Source organism: Bombus flavifrons, chromosome 10 (assembly GCF_040668555.2).
Source record: "Bombus flavifrons isolate JBK064 chromosome 10, iyBomFlav1_principal, whole genome shotgun sequence".
Taxonomy (NCBI): Eukaryota; Metazoa; Arthropoda; class Insecta; order Hymenoptera; family Apidae; genus Bombus; species Bombus flavifrons.
In genome coordinates, this window is record NC_138451.1 from 2,914,061 (window position 1) to 2,931,670 (window position 17,610).

The 17,610-nt window shown below is 40.0% G+C and overlaps 1 protein-coding gene across 2 annotated transcripts in view; it reads right to left on the bottom strand.

Annotated features, from left to right (window-relative positions):
• The window catches only part of Cad89D (cadherin 89D), a 38,088-nt gene that overhangs the window by 5,991 nt on the left and 14,487 nt on the right, over nucleotides 1–17,610 (bottom strand). For both annotated transcript variants that reach the window (XM_069121888.1, XM_069121887.1), the window contains exons 3-17: nucleotides 16,050–16,180; nucleotides 15,387–15,545; nucleotides 12,683–12,791; nucleotides 11,642–11,844; nucleotides 11,352–11,480; nucleotides 8,558–9,521; nucleotides 7,845–8,003; nucleotides 7,041–7,218; nucleotides 6,002–6,263; nucleotides 4,370–4,673; nucleotides 2,199–3,576; nucleotides 1,657–1,996; nucleotides 916–1,128; nucleotides 633–721; nucleotides 69–152 (exon numbers count right to left, since the gene is read on the bottom strand). In XM_069121888.1, coding sequence (XP_068977989.1) covers nucleotides 69–152; nucleotides 633–721; nucleotides 916–1,128; nucleotides 1,657–1,996; nucleotides 2,199–3,576; nucleotides 4,370–4,673; nucleotides 6,002–6,263; nucleotides 7,041–7,218; nucleotides 7,845–8,003; nucleotides 8,558–9,521; nucleotides 11,352–11,480; nucleotides 11,642–11,844; nucleotides 12,683–12,791; nucleotides 15,387–15,545; nucleotides 16,050–16,180 — 4,702 coding nt within the window. The remainder of the gene's footprint in view (nucleotides 1–68; nucleotides 153–632; nucleotides 722–915; nucleotides 1,129–1,656; nucleotides 1,997–2,198; nucleotides 3,577–4,369; nucleotides 4,674–6,001; nucleotides 6,264–7,040; nucleotides 7,219–7,844; nucleotides 8,004–8,557; nucleotides 9,522–11,351; nucleotides 11,481–11,641; nucleotides 11,845–12,682; nucleotides 12,792–15,386; nucleotides 15,546–16,049; nucleotides 16,181–17,610) is intronic.

The following is a 17,610-nucleotide window of genomic DNA, read 5'->3' on the forward strand; positions in this document are numbered from 1 at the left end:
TATAGATTAATACATAGAGCGAAGTTTCACGTTTAATTTTAAAATTGAATAATGTTCGAATCGCTTACGATGTAGCATCGATCAGATTTCTTTCGATGTGTGGCTCTAGCTTCCTCACTCGAACGTCCAAACCAGTCACATTTTGTAGTATTCTAGATTAAATTAAAGATAGCCTAAAGTTGTATCGGTATCGAAGAAACATACTTTGTATGAAAAATTTACAAATACAATCGGTGTAACACTCGCTTAAATTCCAATACAATCGTCTCGCTTAAATTTTAGCGATCTACCGAAACTAACTTTTCGCTATTCAGTTTCTTGAGCGTAACGTAAATTCATCGACAAAGACGGTAACATACAAAATCTTTCCTGCTTGCTCTCCTTAACTCTGTTCCTTTTCCCCGAGTTTCTTTATCAAATTCCTGGAATACGATTACTGCGTGTTTCATGATCAATTACAATCGGTATCCTGATTTATTAGAATTTAAGCAAGCGTTACTGCAGCGGCGGCCATTCCTCCTACTCTTCTCGGGACACCCTCGTTTTCGGGAACACGATAAATCACAAGAAAATCGTTATTCGATAACAAACGCTTCAACTCTTTTACAGTAAATACATGTATAAATACTCACGAGGTGATGTTCTCCAATTGTGGCTCGATATCAATGGGTCTCCGACCAACAACCATCACGACTTGTTTCTGATCATCCAACACGTACACCTTGGAGCATACCATACGGTTAGATAACGCGGCAAGAGACAGATGAGTTTTGAACAATTCGAGACAGGGAAACCCCGTCTTCTTCACGGGGAAATTAACTTTTGCCGTACCTCGAATTCCAACGACGGATAATTAAGAGAGTCGGATGGAACGCGATACCAAAGCACGAGAGAGAGAGAGAGAGCAAGACTTACAAAAACATTGGCGATACTGCTGCGACCATTTTCGGCGCCCCTTTTGTCGGTGGCCTTCACGTCGAAGCCGAAAACGCGTCCAGTGTCACGGCCAAAGCTCGCCACGGATCGTACTTGACCGCTCAGTGGGTCAATGGCAAATCGTGGCGCGTCCTCCCGTCCGAGAATTTGATACCGGATCTCGGCGTTTGCTCCCTCGTCCGGGTCTTCTGCCTGGCCGAGTGATTAATCGGTTTATTCGACCTTTCTTATGCATCTGTTATTCGAATGTTCCTGATGGCGTGAGAGGTTACGGAGGGAGGAATAGAAGGACACTGTCGTTCCGAAAATGATATTATTTTGTAAAGCATCGCAAGAAGAATCGGACATATGTTAGTCGAGTTAATTTGGAACATCAGAATGTCGTCGATCGTTGGAAAAAAGATGTATATCGACATTGTCAAATGCACTATCTAAATTCGGGAACTTTCTTATCACCGAGATCTTCTTCTGTGTTCAATGCCTTACAAAATGATCTTTCAAAAGAAGCATAAATAAGAAGAGAAAAATTAACGAAACGACCGGAGAACAAAAGAAAGCGTGATACACTAAAGGACAAGAAAGCGGCGCCTTCCGCGACATGTATGAAAAGCAAAGTAGAGAGAGAGAGAGAGAGAGAGAGAGAAGCGAAATGAAGTCAAAAGCGACGGAGGCTCACAGCGGAACCACACACAATGGGACACAACACGATTGTAGACGTACCTCCACTTTGACAACCTCATACCCATAATGGGCAGTGGTAGGTATCGCGGCGAGGATGGGTCGACCCTTTGATTTGAATCTAGGCGCATTGTCGTTAACATCCTTCACCCTGACAACGACCCTGGCCTCGTTAGGTGCTAGACCATTCAGTCTTTCGCCAACAACCGGGTAAATCATCACGGACATCCCGCGACCTATCTTCACCCTGTCGACCCTGACCTTCGCCTCGTATCGATCGTTCACCTCTCTGTCCACGTCTGTCATCAGGTACAACGAGCCGTTCTTTGGGTCGATCGAGAAGTGTTCTCGCGCCTTCGTATCGTCTGCGACGATGCTGTATCTGTTGGAAATTTTAATAATCGGCTGTAATGGAATACTACGTGGTCGAATCGCTCGAGCTTGCACGTAATTTTGAAGCTTTAGGGTAGATAAAGCTAGGGTAGGCTGTTCCTTACAGCCTCCTCGCTGAAAGGTAGCCTTGCCTTATTCACTTCGCGAGTAACTGACGCTTAAAAATACGCTGTTGTGTTCTACTAGCATACCTTATATGTTCGCTTTGCTGACCATCGGCTAGATCCAATTGTGCGACCAAAATCGGCACCGGAACGTTCTCCTCGACTTCTACTTCGTAATACCGATGTCTAAAAGAAGGTGTTTTCTGCACCTCGTTCTCCGCATCTTCCTCGTCGTCGTCCACATTCAACACGGTAACGATCACAACTGCGGTGGATGTCAGACTGACCGGAGACCCTAAATCACTGGCAGTGACCAGTAATCTATGACTCTTCCTAGTCTCGTAATCCAGATTAGCAATCGTCGTGATGACACCTTCTTTACTATCGATAGCAAAATACTGCTTCTCAGGCTGTCCTTGATGACTCAAGTCGAAGAGGATCAACCCATTTCCATTTCCAGCAAAATCTGAATCATTAGCGTATACCTTGATCACCTGACTGCCAATAGGACTGTTTTCAAAGATCGATGCGTGGTAGACCGGTACGAGATCTCCATTCTCACTCTTCTCGATTTCGTGGTAATTGTAGAACATAGGTGGATTATCATTGACATCCAACACGTTCACTTCTACCTCCACGGTAGAACTTAATCTTGGAGAGCCATTATCACGAGCCATGACCACGAAACGATGAGTAGCTGCAGTCTCCCTGTCCAAAACTCCAGTGACTCTAATTATTCCTTCGTAAGGAGCAACGTTAAAGATCCTAGACACGTTCGCAGGATCGTTCAAGTTCTCATTACCGGAGACAGCTTCGTAACTGACGTTTGCATTGACTCCAAAGTCTGCATCAATGGCTCGAACAGCGCCCAAATTGTAGCCAGCGTAACTTCCTTCTGGCACGTCAAAAGTGTACCAAGACTTGTCAAAGATCGGCGCGTGATCGTTCACGTCTACCACGTGGATCCTTATGGTGATATTGTCAGATAGTTGTCCAGAATCTTTCGCTAGGACGAACAAACGAATGCTCTTCTCAGCTGGAAGTCCTCTGGCTACTGATATTTCAGCCGACCTTAGATCCAAATGAAAGTATCTACGGTTGGTGGTGTCGAATCGTCGTGATTTTATATCGTCTCCGGAAGTCGTCTCGTTCCCCAGGCTGTACGTTATCGCGGCGTTTGTTCCCTCGTCCTTGTCCTCCGCGAGCAGGCGTATTATCGGCGCGCCGATGGTCGCATTCTCTGGCACGAGAAGAAGAGGCGAACGACGGCTGTTCGGTGGCTGACTTCCGGCACCGGGCTCTCTCGTATCAAGCACGTCGTTCCCCTCGAACGATGCCTCGGTATCGGGTTCGCTCGACACGCGAACACCTTGATCGGGGAGCACGATCATTCGGATGAAACTCGGAGGATTGTCGTTCACGTCGGTTACTATTATCTTCAGCCGCGCTTCGGATGTTAAACCGCCTGCAAAAATCAAATGAATAGGCAGGAAGAATGGAATATTATTCTCACGATCTTTTTTGAATATTCGATAAGTATTATTTTTGCATGAAAGTTTCAGAGAAATTCGCTATTCTCTTCGTTTGTTAATTACGTAGTCTCGATAAAGTTTGAAAAATGTTTGTAAGTGAAAGTTCTTTTACTTTTTGCGAATTTTGACGACCGACGATACTGACGTCTTCGATTATGCGGAGATTTTAGGATCGAATGTAAATTTCTGTGTGTTGAAATGGTTACCACTTCTAAGCAAACTCTACATCTGGTCTTTTTAGTTTTCTCAAGCACTGAAGCCATCGACAGCGCGTAGACAAAAGTCTGCGACGAAGTCAGACCATAAACAGTAGACAGGCGACGTTGGCTTCGGAGTTTTCAGTTATTAGCTAGCGTGCGGATCTGGACCAGCTCAAATTGTATTCTTACTTATAATTACACTTCTATTTAAATATATTTTCTGCCTTACAATTTATCCACTAGTTTTCTCTGTTTACACATCGAATAACCTCAACACTGTGGAACACGGTTTGCCAATTTTAGTCTAAAACTTTAACTAAATACCATACACGTTTCTAAAAGGAGTTTCTAAAACTATTATTCGATTTCTACGATTTACAATCTTAAAAGCTGCAACGTTCGAGTAGCGCAAGAATTTCCTTCTACGTTAAAAACATATTTAGAATTCTCGTTTGTATCTCTTTGAATTTTCCTAAGCTCTAAATTCTATTAGTTCTAAGCGCTATTAGTAGAAAAGAAAACTTACCACTGTCTTTAGCAACGATCGTGAAACTATAGTTTGCTTTCACTTCCCTGTCTAGCGTGCGGTCATCGATTCCTTCGAAGTACACTAAACCCGTAGTTGGATGGATTCTAAACAGTTCGCTTCCCTCGCCGTGAAGGCTAAAGACAAAGTTCCGATTGACGCCTTCGTCTTTGTCAGTAGCCGCGATAGGTATCGATAAGTTCACTTTTGTTCCGGCTGGACTGTTCTCCAGAATTCGACCCTCGTACAGTGGCATTGTGAATTCTGGCGCATGATCGTTCTCGTCGAGGACGATCACGCTGACCTGCAGTAAAATTCGGTATGTTAAACATTTCCATATAACAAATTTCTTCAAAAGATATTCTTCTTCTTACATTTTTCAAAGAGTTATAAAGTTCCACGAATTCGCACAAAGTTCGCTTGTAAAAGTCATAAAGCGATTAATAACACATTGTTAATAGCCTTGCTACTACCTTACTTGCGAATATTAAATAACCTAAGAATACGACTGAATCGATTTATCAAGATTAATCGGAAACTGTAAATAATTCTGTCTCAGCCGTATTTGATATTTCCTACGATTTCACATCAGCGAAATTAGAAACTCCGCATTTACGGAATTCTTGTTGAAAATGTACAAACCGTAATTTATATGTTCGACAAACAGGCGTTATAAACGTTATCCTTGGAAGCGATTTTAATTTATGTGTCAGAAACACGGAACAATAGCGAAGCAAGTAGTACTTTGAATTTAAATACTCGTACAGCATGCGTCGCGCTAACTGAATAAATGTTAATATTCGTACTAAACATAAAAGAGGTCGTGCAAATAAGTGCTTAAATTTTATTTGTCTCCCGTTGGGTTAAATATTTGGAAGGTCCTCGATGGTGTATGAAACGAAACACCAAATATATCTGCAACAAAATGATCCTTGGACCAAGCGCATAAACGCGACCTTCGTTCGAATTTTTAAATTAAAAATTGTTGAACATCATCTCCACGTCCTTGGAACTTCTATTAACTTTCACGAGCGAATATTCCAAAAGTTGAATCCGCAAACATATTACGGTTCGAGGGTGACATTCTGAGCACCTGCCGGAGAGTAGACGAGAATCGATTTTATAGCCTCGCCAGGTATGGAACGAGGTAAAGATAAACCGCTGCAAATTCGTCTTTTCACCCTCCTAAATATCGTAATATGTATTTTACTTTTGACATTTTAAATATTTTTTGATGTTATACATTCTATGCGCTCTTCGTACGTTTCAATTTCCCATAAATGCATAAAAATCCATAATATTCTATGCTGTTTGAGACTAAACTCTATAAAAATTGCTATGTTACTATCATAACTGTAAAGAATATCTACTTGCCAAAAATTTCTCGCTAAAACACCCAAAAAACTCGCTGACCCTATGAAAACGTTCAGACAAACCAATCATCCTACGCAAACATTTCTAACTAAACTACCAAAGACACTTTCTTCCCTTTCACATTCTCTATCCGCAAGAAATCTCGCTAAGTGCCATTTGCCGACAACCACGCTCCACTGCCATACAATCTCACTTCTACGCCATATTAAACATCCACGGAACTTGGAACGTAAACTTAATTACTAAGAGGGAACTTACTTGGAAGACGCCGACGCCGCGTGGACTCTCTGCAATCACGGTGATGCTGTAATTCTGCCTCGTCTCGCGATCGAGACCCTTGGGCGCGTACAGGGCGCCATCCTCCGTGATCGAGATGTCGGGTACATCCTGCTGATTGACGATAAAGAACCGAGTGCCAGCAGTGGCCGCGCCGGTTCCATTCTGGGGAAGCACTTGCCCGATGTACGCACCAGCTACGTTCTCCTTCGCGTGGAACACCAAAGGAGCGGTGGTCGTTCCCCTGCAATCAACGGTCGACGACTTTTCGACAAGCAAACACAAATCCGCGGAGCCAACGACTTTTGCCCTTTTAAACTTGGAAATGGAACGAGTAAAATCGAAAGACGACACTTTTTTCGTCTATCGGTTGAAATTCGCTGATCATTTTTAAAGGGGTGCACCATCCTGATACGTATAAATGCTTGAGAATTTTGTTTTTAATAATTAAAACATAGAAAATTTAGATTCTTTAGGGTGACAGTGATTTTAGCTTTATTTTGGAATTTTTGTAAAGGCAAATGTTGGAATATCGGTAGTTTGCCACTGTTCCTGACGAGGACAGGAACATTTAAAATGAAAAATTCTTTCGTTTCGTAGAGTAAGTCCTAGTATCCAAAACATAGCGTAGAATTTTCCAATAAATTTGAACGATTCAGTTTAAATCGTAGGACCAGCGCGAGACAGATGTCTGGTCGTGAATACGGACAAGACTGGAGTTAAAAGATAAATAAATCTAATTAATTTTTCTAAATCCATAGCTTTCAAGTATCGGAATTACGTTTTATATTTCTATTGCGAATCTTCGCTTCCGATACTTTACCGTACTAACTGCTCGGTTCTAAAAATCTGTCTGCTAATAGGTTACGAATAACGAATGCAAGTTTGTACGTATATCCGCTATCAACACTGCAAATCTCCATTCCTCCTCGTTACGTGGAAACAAAACCAAATTCCAACCTACATTTCGTTCGAGGCTCGTTAAAACTTCGTCCGTATATACCAGAAGAATTTTACTTACTTCGTAAAGATGCCTCGTTCGTCGTTAGGGTCTACCACGTGGATGGACACGTTAGTAATCAACATGAGATCTCTTTCGTCTGTGACGATCGCTTCGAAGTCATAGGTCAATCTATCGAATCGTTCGATCTCCTCGACCACGGTGATCGTTCCCGAACGCTCCTCCACGGCAAAGGGGACTAAAATTCAATGAATGTATGCGCTATGTGTCGCGTATTAGGCTGAGAGGAACAGTCCTCTTTCGTTTCGTGTTAGGCGAAACTTATTGGATCGTTAGGCGTACGCGAGATTAAAGTTATCGGCTTTAACTCTTCGTAACGCGAATTTTATACCGCCTCTGGATATTCTAGAAGGAAGTTTGCAGATACTCTCGGTATATTGGAAATATTTGGGGGAAGGTATTGATTCGAGATGGGCTATTAAGTGCTGGTTGATGTCGAATGCAAAAGCGGAGAATTAATGGACACAGAGCGATGGCTAAGTGGTTAGTAATGTATTTTTGGTTGAATCGATGTATCGATATTCCTACTGATATTTCATTATTTTTGTTGAAAGGGTTATATCGTAATGGGAAGAAGATCTTTTTCGGATACGAACTGAAAAAACGTTCCATATAAATAATATCGAAATTCAATTATTTCTCGTCGTTTAATTTTAACACTTTAAAAGCCAAAAAATGTATCCGTTTAACAGAGTAAAAAGAAGGATAAGAACAAGAGTAAAAATCTAATTTTACAAATATAAAATGCGAGAGAACCATCGAATAACGCACCTGTTGATTAATTAATTTCTTTGAAATACGTACCACCCTCCTCGTAGCTGTGTAAAAGATCGTAGATCAGGTCGTTGGTCTTTACGGCGTCGTTCAAACGTATCTGACCGACGCTAGTACCGACTGCCACATTGGCACCGACCCAAAATTCATAAGGAGCCCCCACGAAGTCCGGCTCGAGCGATTCCGGCCCTAAGACGAAGAAGAAACGTGTAAGAGGACTTTGTATTTTTTGGCAAATCACGCTGAAAACGTGCAACGATCGAAGGAACGCGTGTTTGCGCTGGAAATCGGCGCCAATCGTTTCGGCCGCGATGAAAGTTTCCTGAAACCTTGGAAGCATAGCGTGGAACGGTTCGTGCGAAAATATTTCGTGATTTCCTCTGTCACGCGTGGTAAAAGTATGATCGATTGTGACGTATGGAAAATATTTGTATGACATTTGGAGAATATGCCTCTAATACAAAGCGCAGCTTCCCTACGATCGATGAAGCGCGTTTCTTGAAATATTGGTAGGTTTTCGTGATTTGGATAAAAAGTAAAAAATCTAAAATAAAGTCCAAGTGTGTATACAGTTAGTTGCGAGAATCAGTTTAATTTGTTCGATTAGGAGCGTTCGTTTAAGGAAATACGTTAAGATTTTAATTAATAATTTCATTTAGCTCCTAATCTCGTTTCGATTAGTCGATACTCGCCCAGTCGATGATGCCCAAGTTTGCTATACGTTACGAACAAATAAAGCTCACCATTCGATCTGAAAACATCCACAGTAACCACAGCTAGGGAGAATCTCCTCTCGCTCGGATTCGCCGGTTGATCCGCCGCCTCGACGAAGATCGCGTGCCTTCCCTCGAGGATCGGACTCTCGGCGACCGTAATCATACCGGTGATTTCATCCACCATAAACGGTGGTGTGCGAGTCGTCGAGTTCCCCGGTTTCTGCAACCTGTATCTTACCATGCCATTGGGACCCAGGTCGTCATCGACCGCGTACACCTGGCCAAGCACCGTGCCCACTTTATAGTCCGTTTTAGCAACCAACTCGTAGAGATTGCCAGGCACAAAGATCGGATTGTTGTCATTGGCGTCGAGCAATGTCACCTCGACGTCCACGGAAGAACCATCCATTTTCCGCGACCCGTTGCGTAAAACGACGCTGGGTTTTCTCTCGATCGCCACGACCTTCATTAGTAGATGATCGCGCTTCTCTCGATCGAGAACCGACTGGTCCTTCACCGTTAACCAACCGGATTTAGCGTCGACTGAAAACGCACCGGATGGATCTCGAAGTTCGTAATCGAACTGTCCATTCTCGTCTTGGTCCTTGTCACGTGCAATCACTTGCAACACACTGAAGCCATTCGGCAGATTCTCTACGATGCTGATATTATACAGGTCCACCTCGAATTCGGGAAGATTGTCGTTTAGGTCTAGAACTTCCACCTCGACGCGAGCACCCGCTGTCTTCAGGGGGTTGTCCACTTGGGAAGCATGAATTTGTAGAACGAAAGTGTTGGATGGTAGATTTCGTTCGGCATCCAGATCGATCGGACGTTTGAGGTACAGGGTAGCGTTCTTTGGGTCCAAGTGAAAGAAACCGCGTTCGTTGCCAGATATTATGTCATACCGCACAGACATGTTTATGTTCCTGTCGCAGTCGGTAGCTTGGATCGGTGTGGAGAAGTTGATCTGTTTGAAGATCGGGTATTCCTAGAAATATATAGACTATTGAAGAATGAAAAACTTTGCGCGTAAAACAATTATTTAGCAAATTCGTCGTGTCGCAGAAAAATACCAAGACAGCCTGTATGTGACTTCGCTCATCCAAAAATTCACGTTAAAACTCTCGGAAGTAAGCTCGATAAGCTTATTGTATAAACCTTCTCAGCCCGCGATTAACCTTTAGCCACTTGTCTACCAGCTTCTTCGTATACCGATCGTCGTACGTGCATCGATCATACACGTAAAGAATTATTATTAGAAACTTCCGAGAAGCTACGTAATATAGAGATGAGTTTGACCAACTAACTCGAAACGCGTCGATGTAATATATATGCATAAATCGGGAAGGAAAGTTAATGTACCGATCGAACGCGCTTTCGCGAATCTGACACTCTACGTCATCAAGCCTGAGAGTTGAAATCGCGCCGAATGAATCTCAGCAAACGACTCGCAGCAACGCGCATTGCTCGAAAGTCGAACAAGTCGCGATAAATATCGCGGCGTACGTTGCTGCACGATCGTGTTTCCCTTCGCAACGAAATTTATACCTCAAGGTTCCCCGTGCAGAAAACTGTTAACCTCTGACATTCCCGCAATGTGGCACAGCCTAGATTGCGAGCGTCGCGTGTAACACAAACGATAAACGGGTCCATTCGTCGCGACGAACAGCGTCGTTAAACACCCGCCATATCGATAGCCAACGATATTTCTAAACAAAGGTTTTCCGAACGAATTGCCATCACAATCACATCTGTTGTACGCTGTCTACTGGCGAAGGAATTGATTTTTAAGAGTTCGCTACAGGTTTCGATAGGCGTGGATGCAGGTTGCGATATAATAACACTTTCTGAGAGATTTTCTTTCAAACCGGTATTTATAATCCGCATTTCGAATAAAATCTGCTCGATTCAAGAGAGTAATAAATACCGCTTGGAATTATTAACTTGTTATTAATCCGTACACTTCGATAAAAAGTGGAAGCGTCTTGATTTTTATGGACAGTGGTATAAACACACAGTAACGCCATTTTACGATTACGTAACAAAATAATTCCCGTCACTGGTTAATTATGATTGGTTTTATATAGTTACACCGTGATGCTTTCTACCGCGAAATTACACACTGTTCCATACAATTACGCCATGCCGGCGCAATCAGCTGATTACCGTTGGCACAGTTTTTCAATACTTTTACGAATTTTCGATTTCGTGACACGTTAGATAACTCGCTTGGATACTGGACAAAAGTTGTTTTAAGAACGTTAGATTCTTTAGGTGAAAGAAACTGATTAACTCTTGGACGACGAAGAGATTTCACGATTTTAGATGACTATCACTGATTGTGAGAGTGTAATAATTATACCACGCATATTTTGCGTTCTTTGTATCGTGCAGTTACATACATTTGAAACATTTCTTATCGTATAGCAATTACTCTAATAAGTAGAATGATTTATACGTGTAATTCGCAGAACATATATTAACGTCTTCCACGGATAAAGAGAATCGTAGGCATATGTGTTAATTGAACATTTTGCTGTTTGAGAAATCTAATTATTATTATCGTATAATTTAAAGATTTATAACTGTCACATGATCAATGCCAATGCCTCCATACTTTCGTCGATGGTTATAACATACGTAGAAATATTAGTCTCGTTACTTTTGACTACAGTCTACTTTATTCATAGAGGTTTGAAAATTTATAAGCGAATCCTTTATCTTATATGTCATTTCTTACACTTACTTCGTATTTGGATAAGAAAAGCCCTCGTACCACACGCCCTTTGTAATAACAATAAATCCACAAAATACTTACGGGCATCGGATAGAACTCGTAAATCTTTGCTTTGTACACGTCCCTGGTGAACTTAGGATCCAGATCATCGTTGTCCAATATCGTGATTTTGACGGTCGTGTTGGTACTCCTAGCTGGCACTCCTCGATCCTGAAACAAACGGGGCAGACGAGCCGGCAATGAGACTGGTAATTATCTCAGTGATATCAACGTCGGACGACTTTCACCACGAACACAACATTCACGCGCTAACGTGTTTAGTCTATGGACGGGATATATTCGCTGCATATGATATCGCGCACCGTACTCACCGTAGCCGCGATAACCAACGTGAACTCGCGGTCACCGTTGTCGTAGTCTACCGGTTTACGGAGTATGAGAGCGGTTCTGTGGCCGGATTCGAGAGAAAATTTGCCCTGCTCGTTGCCTTTCACTATCGCGTAGTGCACGTCGCTATTCGGCGTGTTCGGCTTGTCCCCGTCGACTGCGTGAATCCCACGAAATATCGTCACGCCTGTAATTAAACGACAGAAATTTTATTCGTTAAAAAAATCTGACGACTAAACTACCAATTTCTATGCATTCGTGCGAAATTTAAAGGCGCAAAAGCGCATAGAATATGGATCATACGTAAAAATACACGGAATATCCGATATTCGTTATAATATATATCGGGTGACATAAATGTCTGTTTAGCTTCCACTTCTTTGATCGTGTTCGTGAAGATATAAATCCGTATAAAAATCTGTGGTCTACTGACGATGCTTCGCGAGTTTTGACAAAACACCGTGAAAGTTGTTTAATAACGATTTTGTAATTATGTTTTTTCTTCGCGTGAAATTTGTATTAAGATTTCAGGAAAGTTTCCCATTGAAATACAATTTTTAGTTACTTCTTTTACTAGGTGAGATTTTGATATGAAAGTTTAATAACGAGTTTACACAAAAGTGACAGTCTCCAAAAGTACGAGTGTTTTAGAAAGGACATTTTACTTTCCCCGTAGTATTACACCGCGTTTACGACTATTACGGTATAAATTACATAGTATCGTAGCTGCGTGAAATTTATCTAAATCTAGGTCTTTAAAATACTTCAAGGAACTCTTACAAACAAACAAGGTGTACCAATTCTATGCTATATATCATAAAAACGATCTAAAAGATCCTTTCTCTTTCTTACAGTAACTAAGACTAAGAAGTTTAAATTTGGATTAAAAAGGGAAACGATATTTTCATAAAACAGAAAAGCTCCGACTTTTTTTCGGAACTCATTTTCCTACAAAATTGAATTTCCACGCAACAGTCTTCGTGCAGCAATTTCTTATATGCTAGTTCGTATACGATATATCTCACCAACTGGAGTAAGCTCGTCCACGGTTACGTGATAAGGCGCATCGACAAATTGTGGAGCATGATCGTTTATGTCTTCCACGTAGACCGTCACTGACAGGTGCGACGTCACCTACAAGCACAAACGTTAAATGTATCGATGTTATTTGCCGGGTACAGGTTTGAAAGCGCTATATCTTGAAAGGGGATCCGGTATTGTACGGAATTTCTTTCAATTTTTCATATTCCGTTGTTCCTGTTGGTACGTGTAATATTCTCGAACTAATTGAGACAGGAATGAATTAATTAGGGAACGTTGGGTGCGAAAATAATATTGCATGTGTAGACGTATTGGTATCCTTAATTGATATCGTTTCATCCTATGCAATTACCATTTATATCAGGATATTTAATTTCACTTTATATTCTAAATTTTCTTAGACTTGTATCATAAAACGTAAAATTTATAATTCTATTTCGAAGTGGAATAGATTTTACTGGATTAAATATCTTAATATCCATAGGTATACGTATAAATCCAGATTCAATGCTAAAACAAGCGCTTTAAACAATTAGTTTAAAATTATTTTTACAGATTTTGTCAGTCTTCGTAATTTTGCTTCAAACGATTCGCAAAATAATTATTAAATACATAGTGCCTATCGCATAGCGTTGTATCGATTGGGCACTGCGACTGAATACAGACTGTCTGATTCTCCTTACACTCGCTTTCTTACAAACTTCTCGCTCAAATATTTCTACGCCAATGTCGCTCTACCTTTTTTATTATATTTAATAATATACATTTCATTTCGACTGAGTTCTGTTTCTCGTATTTCCGTCATATTGCCCGAATCGAAAAGAATAGAAAAAGAGTAAAAAAACGGGCTTGGAAAACCATACAAATGAAAGAAGTTATCAAGCAGATATATCATTCCTTACAAAATGGAAGAAACGTAAGAGATGAATAACAGATAGATAGTTAGGAGATAGGAGAAAAACTGTTCTCGACTTTATGGTATCCTTTAGTGCTGCACGTTGGATCGATTTTCATATTCCCCTTTCTGTTCTCTCTGGCACTCGCTTCCCTTTTCCTGTCCGATTCACTTCGATATTTAATATCACCAACCAGGAGGAGACATATTTCCCGAAATTGCATTAACGCATGAAAACGTCCCATCTGATCGTTGACGAATAACGAAAAAGAAAAAGAAGATCGCTCAATTTTGCGTAACAACGGTACAATACTCCCATGTGCGTACTTCCAGTTTTATATACTCGAAAACGGCGAACTCGCGAAGTACAAAGACCGTTTTCAAAATTAGCGGATCAATTTCGAGGGGAAACGCTACGCGACCGTGTTACCTCGATGAAACACGTTTACGTGTTCCACCGTAACCACCGACGGGCAAACGCAAAGTTTCGACGTTGGTTAAAAGTCTAGTTGGAGATTCGCGACACAGGTGAAGATAGCAAACGAAACTCGCATCTAAGGATTAAGAAGAGCAGCAAAATGTTTCCCTTTCCTCTGTCTTTAACTTTAACATTACGCGAGGTTCTTCATTAATAAAGAATAATTATCATTTTTCTATTGTTGTACCTTCGTACCAAACGTGACTACAATTTTCTAATCTTACTATCTTCATCTGTCTAAAAAGATCTAATCTAAAGAATTCTAAGGACGTTACATTTCCATACCTCGTTGACAGCAGTAATAATAATCTACTACTCTAAATTATAAAGCTAAAGGCATAGGATTCTTCCTTATACATACGTAGATATTTCGACGAATTTCATACAACTACGTTATTGAAATTAAGGAAAACAAACAGCGGAATTTTATTAAAAAGAAGCGACCGTGAAGGTTCTGTTTCCCGGAGCGATCGCGAAACAAACGCTAACAGTAGAATACACCTCGAGAATAATTAAATTTTGCGGCTCGGTAAAAATCGTAATCAATATCGTAACGGTTTCTCCGATTGGCGTTATTTCGACGAAATAGTTACATAAACGCTTATTAGCACGTGACAGAACTATAAAACCGGTAGCAAGGGTCCGTCCGTCGTATCGAGACCGGTACCTGCACGCTCTAGTTACTCTTGCATGCACCGCGCGTTAGGCGAAAGAACTAGATCCGTAGAGAAAAAGTAGAATATGTCTAGGGACTTTTGAATTAATTCAGAGAACCAGAAGCCACTCGTATTTTTCAGTGATTTATTATTAACCCAGAACCGGTACCGTTAGTTCACAGATGATGACAGTAGTTAGATTAAATTCTAATTATTGCGTCACTTTATTTTAGGATACTTAATTTAAATCTGCATTTTGTATTTTATACGGTAAAGCTTGTTGGTAATATTTACTACGTAAAATATATAGTAAAAAATGAAATTGAATAGAAAAGAATGTATAGGTGATTATTACAGGGAAAAAATTGTTGCAATAATCTTAATTTTTTCTTTTTTTGATACATAGAAAATTATGTTTCCTTCTTTGTAAAAAATACGAGATGCATAAAACCCATCTTTCGAAACTTAAACTCTCTTATATCACCTGCGATCAAACGATACCGATCAAGGATTAATACGCGGCTCGTCCGATGATTTCATTACAGTCTAATTACATTCGTGAAGAAAACGAACCGTGAAACGGTAATAAAGATGTTTCCATAATATTCTAAAAGCAGCTAAATTAATCGGACGTTCGTAGAATACTTTCCACAATTTACCAAGGAATCGCCGCCATCGGAGTAATCGCAGACGACGCGGAACTTGAGCAGATTTCTAGCCATCTCCGCGTCCACCAGGTCTTCCAAAGACTGGGCCAGCACTAGAGAGACGTGCGTCCTATTGGTCTCCCTGTGCGTGAAGAAACGAGCGTCTTCGTCCTGTAACAGTTACGACTCATATTACGCGATAGCACATGCTCGTCCAACGGTAAACACAGCATTTGGATATAATTATTTCATTCGTGGTTCATTTAGCAGCGATGTTCAACGGTAAACGCGACACTGAAGCATCATCGCTTCCTTCGTTACTGAAACTATACCTTACGATCGCTCTTCGCACTTTTACGTTTCTAAATGCAGGCGGAAGTTTTCGTCTTAGACATTGACAAAGTGGTACATAATTCGAAAAAGTGTACATGCCAATATCTTTATTTTTAGAGAATTATTCCCGAAGTAACTGTTTAAACAAAACACGGAGTATCGAATCAAGCAAAAAAGTTAGAATATAGCGTATATTATGTCATAAGTAGTTTACTTCTTCAGAAATATTATCACACCAATGTGCCACGATTACGAAGACAATTACAATTATATGACATATTATAGAATCAAGAAGTTGATACGATCGACGAATTAGACAAAAGGTAAAAATGAAATTCTTACTTTATCGACTGGCATTATTGAAATATGATTTCTTGGATGAGCTTCTAGCGATAGAATTTCCGTGCCTTTAGCCAGATTTTCCGGTACTCTGACAAACTTCAGATACTCTCCTATTGGATAAAACTGGCACCCTGCAAACATACGAAACAGGCAATGAATAAATTATTTATAATTCGATTTGAAATAAATGATTTTCATGATTCTTTCAATGAAGTTTTATTGGAAATCATTAGGATTTCAGATCTTCCTATTTGACTTGTAGCTATAAATACGATTATACTTCGCTAATATGTGGAGTGTAATAAAATTATTAACACTGGTGTCGATTGAATTTCAATTGCAAGTAGAAAGCAACAGCAATTTTAAAAATAAATAAGAGACAGAACAGGAAATTTTATAGATACAATATTTAACAGAATTTTACGTAAATTGTAATATTTTCATACACATTAGATACATACATATTATAGCAATTTTTGATGTTCATTTACCACGATAGATGTCATTTTCTATAGTTTACTATTGGACGATAATTTAGTGGAACCATCAACAGTCTTGCCGAGATTAGAAAATATTTTATAAACCACGAATATCTTAACCCAATTCGCGACAATGTGTAGAGTAATATTTAAGTATCCGTTTTCACGGTTTAAAATAGGAACCCAGAACTAATCAAATACTTTCTAACAGTAATTCCCAATCGTACTTTCCCATTTCCTGCGACTGATTCCTATAAATGTTTTACTTTTCCTTTGCCTATCCTTTACGATTCTTTTTATTTCCAATAAACCAAATGTTCACATCGAAAATGTTAATCGCCGAACACGAAATGACGCCGTTTGTACCTATCTATATTAGTAATAGTAACACGTTTCTTACGAAAACTCTGGAAAATATAAAGTCCATATGAGCAAGTGAAAGGACGTTGACGGAATTTGCATGTTGATACGGTTAATTTGGCTATCGATCATTATCATGATTAAAGCTCATGGACCGTGGCGGACAGGTTTGACGCGTTACACCTTACAACTTGATCTAATTTTTCCATTTTTTAGAAGTACATACGCTGCTGGAAAAGGGACTTTCGTATACCCAAGGTAGTTCTAATTTTATCACTTTTAAGACGTTCATTTCAAATTTTACAGGTTTACGTATAAAAACTTGATGTATTAACGAACAAACTGAAATAAATGAACGGTTTGAAAAATAATTATCGTTCTTTAGTTAATAATTGCTGTTAATTCGTTATAAGATCGAAATGTCGAGCTTTGAAAATTATGTTACGCTATAAGAAACCGAAGTAACAAGTTTCACGTTGCATATGCTTTACAGTATTTGCTTATTTATACATAATGCTTGATTATATAATGCTTCATTAAGAACTAGAAACACGTGATGCATAGTAAATGCAGCGAGAAAGTAATTAAATAGAGCTTGCTCGTTAATGTAAAACTCGTGCATAAATATGTTTACGTGCTAATAAGTTTACTCGTCGAAACAATAAAACAATCTGTACAGAAATCGTGTCTGAGGCTTAATATGAATTTGAAAACTTGGTGTT